At 35.0% G+C, this 12,047-nt stretch overlaps 1 protein-coding gene across 2 annotated transcripts in view; it reads right to left on the reverse strand.

Moving 5' to 3' along the window:
• The window catches only part of rngtt (RNA guanylyltransferase and 5'-phosphatase), a 131,790-nt gene extending 122,471 nt beyond the window's left edge, over nt 1–9,319 (reverse strand). Inside the window, exons 1-6 of one of the 2 annotated variants that reach the window (XM_030128823.1) lie at nt 8,865–9,319; nt 6,272–6,381; nt 5,922–6,025; nt 5,721–5,809; nt 3,460–3,535; nt 1,830–2,079 (exon numbers count right to left, since the gene is read on the reverse strand). In XM_030128823.1, coding sequence (XP_029984683.1) covers nt 1,830–2,079; nt 3,460–3,535; nt 5,721–5,809; nt 5,922–6,025; nt 6,272–6,381; nt 8,865–8,928 — 693 coding nt within the window. In that variant the 5' untranslated portion in view covers nt 8,929–9,319. The remainder of the gene's footprint in view (nt 1–1,829; nt 2,080–3,459; nt 3,536–5,720; nt 5,810–5,921; nt 6,026–6,271; nt 6,382–8,864) is intronic. The other variant, XM_030128822.1, reaches the window with a different exon arrangement.
• Nucleotides 9,320–12,047: the final 2,728 nt, after the last annotated feature.

Consider the following 12,047-nt stretch of genomic DNA (forward strand, 5'->3'; position numbering starts at 1 on the left):
ATAAAGGTTAAAGACTCAGTTTAATTGTTGTTCAACATTGTTAGAATTTCTGATCCGTATCAAATTAATTTACCTACTAAATTTTTTGACTTGCTAGCACCAGCGCTACCACCTAAAAAAGTAAGCATACAGCCCTGTTTTTATTCTTTTTAAAGCAAAATGCCGAAATAACATATTACTTCAGCATAACAAATTACTTCTTAAATCTGTAAAATGCCAGAAAAATTGTGAACAAATCTTGATCAATGTTACAACTTAAGTATATACACAAGATGGAGTGACAGTGGTTTCAATGGTTCTCCTTTTGCACTGCAGAAACAAAATAATAAACAAACTGGCCCAAAGGAGCTTAAAAAACCCACCTGCTTCTTTCAAATAAGCTGAGTGGGAAGGACCAGACACCAAGTGGTGGTTCAGAGTTGTAGGGTGTGTGTGCAGAAAAAAATAAATAAAATAAAAAAAATAAATAAAAAAATCAGATGCGCTAAAACATGGAGGAAGCAAAAACAAAACAAACACATTTTTTTGGTAGGGTTGGTCTCAAGCTATGAATGTTTAAGGAGCACAAGCTGAACAAATTGAAACATTTCCGATCCTTGATTTTCCATAACCGCTAAATCCCCTGGAGGGTTGCAGGGGGCTAAAGCCCACCTACAGGAAATTTAGACTAACCAAATAAACTACTAAGGTGGATGTCTTTGGACTGTGGGAGGAGGTCAGAGTATCTGGAGAGAACCCACGCAGACACATGGATAACATATGAAACTTGGTCTTGTTCACTTTTTTCCACTTTTCTGTTGCTTCTTTCCTATTGATTTGAAGTTGTTGTATCTGAAAATTACATATGAACACAACTCAGATCTCTGTGTGTCATTACGTTTTCTTCCACCCATCCATCATCACTATCTTAGTTCAGGATGTATTAACTATGCACTATATCAGGAAACCTATTATTAATTAGCCCAAATTTGTAATATGCACAAAAAAAAGGCAGAGTAGTGTTTTCAATCTTCACGTCCCAAGTGTTTAAATCAAGTTTGACGACTTTTCTTACAGCCAAGTGGACGCCCACCAGTCTGACTCTGGTGCAAGCCACTCAACCAAGAGACAGTATTCCTACCAAGAGACAGTATTCCTTAATGACAGTCAAGTAATGCAGTCTGCTGGAACTGCTGCTCTCTCCTCTGGCTTCTTTCCTGTAGACTCCTCTACTGTATTACATTTGGTACTATTAGATTTGCTTTGATACTGGTTTTCAGTAAGCCCTGTGTAATAACAGTGATAAATAACTGTTCTACAGTTTCTATTTTGGTGTCATTGTAATTGGAACAGATGTTTCCACTCTGTCACCTCTAGGTTTTAATGTCTTTGCTTTCTGCTGCATGAGCATAGGTGTTTCTGCATTTTTGTAGCTCGTGCACTGATAAGTTGTGATGGTGGAGAGATCACTTGACTTAAAGGTTCCTTTAATGTTCTAATTACTATAAACTTGTCTGGATGAGAGCAACAGCTAAATATGAGCTGCAAGAAGAAAGGTGATAATGCAACATGTCTGATGTCTCCAAAGAGCACTAATTGCAGGTTTGCATTAGGATAGCAGGAACATTTTTTGTGATCAAAATTATACCTTTGCTAGTAGTTAAGGAGAGCAAAAGTGGCACGGTCCCTTGATTTGTGCATCGCATTAATCGTATTATTAAATATAGCTGAACTTGAGGGTGAAAGAAGGTCTGCCTACAGACTCCATTACACTGCATGATAGCTGTGTCGTGCAGAGAGGAACCAATGGATTTTCTACTTAACAGTCCATTTCCCCGCTCGAGTCTTACCAGTTTTAGCTTCTCTTTCTTTCGTTTTCCCGGTCCTGACCCAGAGGAGCTTGGGCCCGACTCTTGACTGACCGCGTTGCCGTCATCGTCCACGTCCCCCTCATCATCATCAAAGCACCACTCAGGCAGTGCAGGGGCAGGAGGCGTGTCCTCCTCATCACCATAGCGACGGAAAAGCTCTTTGAGATAGTCTCCCTTGTAGATCCCTGGGGCCCGAGCCTGGCCGAATGCAGCCACAGCTGCCTCGATACTGATAGTAGAAGAAAATAAAGACAAGGTGCCTTTTCATAAATGGTCCATTTCTTTATTGGTTTCGCTCCATAGGTGATATACTATTAAGAGGATTCTCTCAAATGGATTTGGATTTGGGGATTCAATGTTTCAGAACGAATTACTTGCAAATACTCAATATGGAAATCTGATATTGAAATGAAAATGGAAACTGTGTAATAATCTCACGATATAAATTACAGCCACAGCCCATAAAAAATGTATATACCCATTTGTAGACCTATAAACAAATGAATAAATAAATACACTCTAGACAGTGCCAACATGTAATTTAAAAGACCTGACATTTCTGGATGCAGAAATTCAGGCTTCTGTAGAGAAATGAAAAGATCTACAAACAGCTCCTCAAATAAATGATACCAAAAGCTCATAAAAAAAAGAAAATTATGGATGGAAAATAAAAGTCCTGATTTGTCTGAAGAGATTATATTGGCCTGCTCAACTTACATGAACATTGTCTGACAGAAAAATTAATGTCTGTCATGTTGTTGACAGGGAATTTGCTTACACACATCAGTTATCACTCACTTTCTGTTCTGACGCAGTGTTTTCTGCAAGTGAATGGTGAAACAGATTTCAGTCTTTGCAACTACACCATCAGCCATGACAACCCAATAATATTCCAAATGCTTGAGTTTTTGACATCTTGGTAGTATAATGTAGTACAAGCTTATATCCAATTGAAGCCACGTGTGCAATTAATATCAATATCACAAGTGTAATAAAGTGTCAGTACAGCAGTATAGGTTTCTATATTTTAACTTGATTCATTATTTTCAAATGTAATACATATCACAGGGTTGGTTTTTGTAATGCAGCTCTGGTTTCAGCTACAAAAAAAAACTTCCATGTACCAGTTTTAAAGGCATAAGACTCCGTTTGGGGACTGTGGTTCTCAGAAGATTTAATCCACAGGAAATAGTGGGAGGTGGGAGGGTTTATCCAGCCTACATGTCTGCAGCTTCTGGGGATTCTGCTTTCGAAGACTGCTGCTCCACCTCTGACTAAAGACACATCCTCATCCTCCTTTGCTCAGATGCTTTAAATTATTTATCCGTCGTGTCCTGGGGTGGTGAGCTCAGTCACTAACCAACAAGCGCCTTTTGTGAAGCCAATGATGATTAGGACTGACAGTGCAAGTTCACACAACATCACATACACACAAGAGGAGGACGAGATAGAATTATCGACCCAAAAAGACTGTCAGGACCTGGAGTTTCTCAGAATCCTGACACCCGCTGGTCAGGGGGCTCCCTGTATGGTTTGTGCTATCATGCAAGACGTCTACCTCACGCAGTGTGGAGATTGTAAAATGAAACTGCACGAACTAAGACCTTACCTCCAGTCCATCTTTTCCACCAGGTAAGCACATATCAGAAAGCCTGTCCGATTGAAGCCATGCGTGCAGTGAACACCTTTGAGAGAGCAAAAACAGGCACAGACACAAGAAAAAAAAAAATATCAGAAGCCAACTTAAATTTACATCCACACTGAATTGTATGTGTTTGTTAGATAAACTCAATGAATCTTTCCTCGTAAAACTTAATGTAGCATAATGTGTACGAGGCCACTCGGCAGGTTAGTACAATCTTATTCAGTGTTTTCCCTTCTGATATGAATAACATAAGCTCTTGCTGAGATGAAGTGACACATGGACTATGTTTTGACTTTCAGAAGGTGCATCAGTGAAAAATCTTACAAGCAGATCTCTCTCTGTATAGAAGGGGGTCTCGCCATTTAAACACATCAAAAATCAGTCTAACACCAGCCTATGCGTACACAGGCGACATCCACAGATTGACAAAACATCCAGGGAGGTAGAGAGTAGATGAAAAGGGCACAGGAAAAGGAAAACAGAGAAAATGTGTAGTCTTTATATTTAACTGAATGGGACAAACAAAACTCCAGAAAAAAAGAAAAAGCCTGCCTAAAGGCACAAGCAACCCTGTGAAGATCTCACTCAATTTTGTTTCAAGAAAGTGTTGGAGTAAAAGAAAGAAAGAAACATTCTCCTAATTTTGGATCAGGGCAGCAATCTCACAAACAAATACTGTTCAGCAGGTGCACAGCAGGAATAAAACAACACAAAATAAAACCATCTGAATCTCAAATTTCCCCTGCATCATAAGCTTGCCTGGCAAAGCCAACGCTGATGAAGATGAAACGAGCTGCATGGAGGATGGCGATCACATTTACCAGCCCAAATGTCTAATTTCGACATGTGCACCACAGAGACAACAAAGCTTCATCACCAGCTGGCTAAAGAGAGGACAACGCTGAGATGACATTCACACATTCTGCTTGGATGTTCAAGCAGTTAGTAAGTAAGAGCAGATAGGAGCAGAATTACAAAACACTGGGAGGAAGGTATAAGAGAGCACCCTGCTGTCACTCGTATGAAAGTGCAACTTCAACATCCATGTGTACTTAGCTGTGTCCCCGCAGGTTGCCCTGAGGCGACAAGAGTCACAGCAAATTATTATTCCAAACCCAGCTTTTACAATGACAAGTACCAGTGAGATGTGTAGAAACAAGACAAACAAGGCATGGCAATGTTATTCAGCTAGAAACACAACATAAATGACAGTGCGGAAGTATTATAATAGAGAATAACAATCAATAAAATAAGAGGGAATAATGTTATATGAACCATGTCAATTAAAGTCACTGTTTGAAATGTGTTATAGAGTTCCTTGAATAGCTGTTTCAGAATAAATACATACCACAAGGACATTAACATATTGATATTCAGTTCATTTTTCAGCCATGCAAAATACTATAGGTAATAATAGAATTCACACTCCAGCATCCTTTGTACAACAAAAATAAGAACCAGCCTAAAGGCATATCAACACAGCTTTTGCCCTTAAACTAAAATTATTTTTATGTAAAACTCCTACGTACTTATATAACCAGCTAATACATAAAAACAACAAACTAGTCACGTGTATGCTTTGCTTCAGGCATTCGTCTTTACAAGGGTGTTGGCTGGACAATAATATAAAAGTAAATGTGGAAATGTGCTACATACATCTGAGAGTGACAGCTGAGTACGTATAGGGCATTAACTTACAGCGGTTATTCTGTAACCATCAGTAGAGGACCAGATGTAATAGAAAGCTGTCTAATGTGATTCACGATATGAATATTTAAATTGCTTTCTGAAAAAATACTAATAAAACATATTTATGTAACACACGTACATGCGGGTACACATATAAAACAAGCACCCTGGCATTTGCACCTATACAACTTTAGAGTCAGGATGCCCTCTAGTGGAGACATAAGGTAATATACAGTGGCCAACATTCAAGTATAAATGTACAGTGTCTTGGAAAAAGGTATTAGTTCAACCACTTCTGAAAAAGTTAAAACAAATAACCTTCTCTCACTCACTAGATCATGTATTTATGCATGTTAACGAGTACTTAGTGGAATACTTGAACTTGAACTATACGGTGTCAAAAAGCAAAGAAAAATCACAAAACCAACATTCAAGCTAAATACCACTCAGACACTACAAGATGTAACGACATTGAATTTTGTCTACAAAAATAAACACATAAACATTTAAACAAAGATGTTTAAAAGTGGTTTTACCTATAAGTTCTGTAGGATTCTTCTCCATGAAATGTTCACAGAGCCTGATGAACATTGTAGTCGTCTCTTTCGAAGGGCATTCTCCATGGCTAAAACAAATACAACAGTAACAGTCAGACAAGAAGTGGCGTGTGTTATGTTGCCAGTACATAGTATTGATGAGGATAACAGATGATGACAATATCAGTAATTTACTCGTACCCTTTACACTGAAGTTTCACGTATTTTATGCCATCTTTTTCAATGTCGCTGCGCTCATAAAACCGAGTGGTGTTTGTCAAATCCACAAGCAAACCCATTTTTACCTGAGGAAAGACAAAAAAAGTCACAAAATACATTTTTTCATATCTAAATATTATTCAGTTTAGAGCTGACAAGAACAGTCATGAATGAGAAACAATTCTTTCTCAAGTAGCGATATGCCCAATGTTCCACATTTTTTTATGTGTGTATCTTTAGTAATTTGACGGTTTAGGAAATTATGGGGGATAGAGTTTATTGCAGCCCTGGGTCAATTAACACATTATTCTCAGTCTTCACAGAATACTCACTTTCAGACTTTTTAGGTAGTTTGACAGCATGCTCGGGTGAAACCTGTTCTCCTCTGCAACTTGCTCATCATATTTGGGACCCAACATAGTTTTCATTGGCAAGAATTTACCTGGAAAAGAACAAATTATGGATGAGAGAGCAAAAAGTGAAAATGTCCAACCAGATGAAAGGCATAGTTACAGCTTTGCTTTAACCTCAGTAGCTACAGCTACAGGGTATCTATAGCTTAATTAATTGACTGATTATTAATATAGTTAAAAAAAAAAAAAATGTAATCCAACAGACTGTACAACATTATCACCAGTGACACAATTTGATTACTCTAACTGAAATTACAAACTTAGAAAGTAACTTCATAATTCATTCATTCATTATCTGAATACGATTTATCCTCTGTAGGGTCGCAGTGGTCACTGGATCCTATCCCAGCAAGTTATGGGCCAAAGTGGGGTACACCCTGGATGTGTTGCAGTTCATCATAGACTTACAGAGACAAACAGTCACTCTAACATTCACACCTATGGGCAATTTAGATTAACCAATTAACCTATCAGTGTATGTCTTTGGATGGTGGGAGGAAGCTGGAGTACCTGAAGAGAACCCAGAGAGCATGTAAACCCCACACAGAAAGGTCCCACCCCCATCAACTGGTGTTGGAATCAAACCCAGGACCTTCTTGCTGTGAGGCACGGGTGCTATCCACTGCACCACCGTGTCGTGTAACTTCATAATACATATTATTAATATTCCACACTCTCAACAGCAGGGATATGTTACATATCACACAATATACTTATGGCAACCAAAAACCACCAGCACTTCCAAACTATGTATCTAACACCCACTGAATAAAATATAAAGCCCATTGTTTACACACATGTGTATTATGGTATCGTCAAATTTTCTTCTTAATAAAGTATTCCAGCTGCTTATTTTGACAGTTAATCATAATAACACTGTGTCTTATAATGTTCACATGCTGTGTCAGATGATAGTTGTTTTTAGAGAGAAAACGGTTACAGTACAACCTCTATTTTCTGTACGATTTGTTGTCAGTAGCTACACAAAAGATTTGTTTGGAATCATTCAAACAAGGTAAGAACGTTCACTGTTTATTATTATTATTATTATTATTATTATTAATAATAATAATAATAATAATAATAATAATAATAATAATAATAATAATGAATTACATTTATATAGTCCTTTTCTATGAACGCATACTCAAAGTGCATACAGTGGATCCATTATTCATTCACTCACACATTTACACTCTGGTTTAGTCTGAGCCATGGATCAACAACAAAAGGACAAGTTAGCAAAGATAATAACTTTATACCTTCATAAACCGTGTACAAAAAACACTGACTTCAGCATCAAATTCCATTTCTTTTCATTTAGAGCTGTGTCCAGAGGTTAAGACAACAAACAGTGCTTCTCACGCTTGTCATTTTCTTTGACTCTTAATGTTGTTTTTCAGCGGTTCACATCCAATCTTCATCAAAGTGATGCTTTAGTCAAACATCCAGTGGTGGTAGTTAGTTTTCTTCACCATGAGACAAGCAGATTGGCTCACTGGTTCCTCTAATGGTCACATTAATCCATCGGACTGTGACTTAGGTAGATTCAGTTCATATACTGTATCTGCAATGCAATACATAGGTGTCTTTGGCATAACCTCAGAACTCTATTACAAACACTGTAATGATACTTCCAGGTATTTTTCTTATTAAATATTCTAATTTTTAAAGGTAGAAATTCAACAGATAGGCCTTTTAATGATCTGAATCACGCATGAAATAACATACAAACTTGGCATTATATCCAATATAACCCAGCAACTGTCTACATAGTATTTACTTATGCACTGGAATAACACATGTACCCCTGCGCTGATCCACAATAAATACGTAAAGTTCCAATCAAATGTATGAAGCCGGATGACGGCCACTACACAACTCAGCAGTACACACTTATTTGTTTTGACACGTGATGCAGTGACAAGCTAGCCAACTCGATCAACTCTTTTCCACTGTATTTCTCCATTTATTCTCGTCAAATACAACACAACACATAACACAAACACTCTTCATATTTAAATCGTGTGTGTTTAAGTCAAATTTGGCAGGTCTGCTTGAAGTTGGCGACGTGTTAGCTACAGGTGCCAAAATGCTCACCAGCGCATATCCGCTAAAACCACACTCTCTTACAGATATTAACAAAAGAATTAACGCTAAAATGCTCTCGTTTGACTTCGTTTCTTATAAACACTGGGAATTCTTGAAACAATTTAGCATTCTGATGTTAAGTGGTTCAATCTAAATCCACACCAACCATCCATTCATTTATGAGACAGCACTGTTGATGCTAACATAGCAATGTTTAAAGACTGAAAGATGACTCGAAATAGTTGGGTGGTAAATACTTGTTTTATCGGAGCATATGAAAAACTATTAAAATTACAATTATAACCATTTAGAGACGGTAAACATGTGTGCATGAAGTGCGACAGATACACATGAGTTGCACTAGGCTAACCAGGCTAACGCTAAAGCTAGCTAATGTGTCTGTTTGTGTTTATGCTCTTACCTGCCACAGGCTGTCCTCTTCGGGGACAGTTCCTCCACCGAGGAGGGGGTCCGGTGTGTGACATATTCAGGAGGGTTTTGGAGCAGTGAATATGTCAAAGAGTATAAACGCGTGTCACAAGTTAGCTTGTAGCTGGATGCTCCCTCTGTAAGTCCTGCAGTAACACCGGACTGACGTTCACTCAAGCACCGTGGATTCAAGGCCCTTTAGCTAATATTTGAGGGCAGTCATCCAACAAGTTTCAGCCCTATCAACCTTCTGACGGGCTGGTAGACTTCTACACGTAGCATAGGTTTTTAAGAATCACGGCAAATTACATTCCAAAAATGTCGTTATGTATTTAGTCCGTTTCGGATGGCAAGTGTCCAGTTGTTAGCAGTTAGCTAGCATAGCGTAATCGGTAAGCATCCGCGCCAATCCAGTGCTAGCTGCAGCTAAAGTGTTAGCCTTCTAGTTCAGACCGATATTAACTGCAGTTCTGGCTGATTTCTGCGTTATACTGCCACCTGCAGGTATATAAGAGAAACAATAAAAACTGCAAAACGTAATCGATGAGTATGAAGCGGATTAGACTATATAAGAAACAACATATAAGAGAAATTTTTCAAAATAAAAATAGGTTTTCTCCACGAGGAAAATTTTATTGGCGCTCTTATTTCGAGGACATAGACTGGGAAAAAAACATGGCTTTTATCTCACAAATACTGCATCCATAACAAAGTAAAAGAAATTCATTTCAAAATTCTTCACAAGATATATCCTGTCAACTCTTTCATTTCAAAATTCAAGGATGTGGATAACTCCTGTGTTTTTTGTGGACATGCTGATAAAACTTTAAACCATTTTTTTTTTTAAATATAATGTCACAAAGCAATTTTGGTCTAACCTTTGTTCTCATATCTTCACCCAAGTTAACATGTCATACTGTTTTTCTCTGAAAGATATTATTTGTTATTATGAAAATAAGGACAAATGTCTCCAATATTTAGTTAATTTTTTTATTTTATTGGGTAAATATTTTATTCATAAACAAAAATTTTCAGCCTCCAAACCAACCTTTCCTCATTTTTTAATTGAATTTAATTCACTTCACAAATCATTAACCTTTGTTAATAATAATAATAATAAAAAAAATAAGACATTCCTTGATAGTTATGATAAGTTATTTAATGTTTCCTCTGACAGTTGATGAAAATTTTAGGTGAGAAATTATTTATGTATGTATGTATGTATGTATGTATGTATGTATGTATGTATGTATGTATGTATGTATGTATTTATTTATTTTTTGTATATGAATTCTTGAAAATGTATTCCATGCATATATTGATTTTATGATTGTTTTTTGTTTTTATATATATATTCTCTTGTATGTATTGTGTTATATACTAAATGTTTGACAAAGTTTTATATTGATATTCAAATAAAGTTATATAAAAAAAAAAACTATATAAGAAACACCAACTTTTTCTAAAATTGAGTGGTCAAAAGCATGGTCATTACCATATAAACACTGTGTTACAAACAAAATTAGAATTTTACATCTCAGAGTTTTACATAACATATATCCCTCCAACGCTATATTGTGTCGATTTTATGATGTGGAAGAAATATGTAACTTTTGTCAATCTGAATCTGAATCTACTTTACACTTATTCTTTTTATGTGAACATTCTTCTAATTTTTGGTCCAAAATTGAAAATTATATCATATCTAAAAGTAACAATAAAATAAATATAACATCCCAAAATGTAATTACATATTTTAAACATGATACTAACAATCTAGAATTTATTGTAAATTTATTCATATTATTTGGAAAATTTCATATACATAAAAACAAATATACTAAAACACACCCAAATTTTAAAATCTTCCTATTAGAATTTGAAAATTATATTAAATCTTTAGAATTCATATATAATAATAATAAAAAAAAAAGCACTAACACATTGGCTATTTATAAACAATTTTTCAATACTGACTGAACTCTCTGTTGCATTTATTTATTTATATTTGTCAGATTTATTATTTATTTACTTATTTGCTTTTTTTTAATAATTTGTATTTTATGCTTTGTATTTTTAAATCTCTGCATTATTTTCTTAAACTTATATGTTCAAATGCTTTTTCTCTTTCGACATCTTGATGTTTGTTTAAAATTTTGTACTGTATACTCAAATGTCGTTAATAAAGTTGTTAATTAAAAAAAAAGACTATATAAGAAACACGATATTACCATATAAATACAGTATTTCAAACAAAATTAGAATTTTACATCTCAAAATTTTACATAACGTATATCCCTCCAATGTTAATTTGTCTCGCTTCTCTGAGGTGGAAGAAATATGTAACTTTTGTCATACTTACTCTGAAAATACTTTACACTTATTCTTTTTATGTGAACATTTTTTTTTTTTATTTCTGGTCCAAAGTTGAAAAATATATCATATATAAAAGTAATAATAAGATAAATATAACATCCCAAAATGTAATTATATATTTTAAACATGATATTCAAAATTTAGAATTTGTTGTAAATTTGTTCATCTTATTTGGAAAATTTCATATACATAAAAATAAATACACTAAAACACACCCAAATTTTAAAATCTTCCTATTGGAATTTGAAAATTATATTAAATCTTTAGAATTTATCCATTAAAAAAAAAAAAGCTCTAACACCCTAACTATTTATAAACAATTATTTAATATTGACTGAACTCTCTGTTGTATTTATTTCTTTATATTGGTTAGATCTGTTATTTTTATTTTATTTTTTTTATACTATTATTTGTATATTATGCTTTGTATCTTTCTGTATCTTTCATTATTTTCTTAAACTTATATGTTCAAATGATTTTTCCTTTTGACGTCTTGTTTGTTCAAATTTTCGTACTGTATTCAATAAAGTTGGAAAAAAAGACTATATGAAAACATAAGAAAATATGAATAGGCCTATATGTTAAAGTTACTTTTATGTTGAGTTATTTTGTTATAGAAAAAAAAGTCATTCATTCTTGTTGCTATCAGCCCTTTAAATGACACACTGTAATTTGCAATTTGTGTTATTAGTTGACTTCTGTTTAGTTGGTGTATATTAATTACTGTTGGCTAAAGACCAAATCACCCCCCATAATAAAGAAACCTTGAATCTTTATACAGTAGTGGAAAAAAAGTTTT

Source organism: Sphaeramia orbicularis, chromosome 24, assembly GCF_902148855.1.
Source record: "Sphaeramia orbicularis chromosome 24, fSphaOr1.1, whole genome shotgun sequence".
Taxonomy (NCBI): Eukaryota; Metazoa; Chordata; class Actinopteri; order Kurtiformes; family Apogonidae; genus Sphaeramia; species Sphaeramia orbicularis.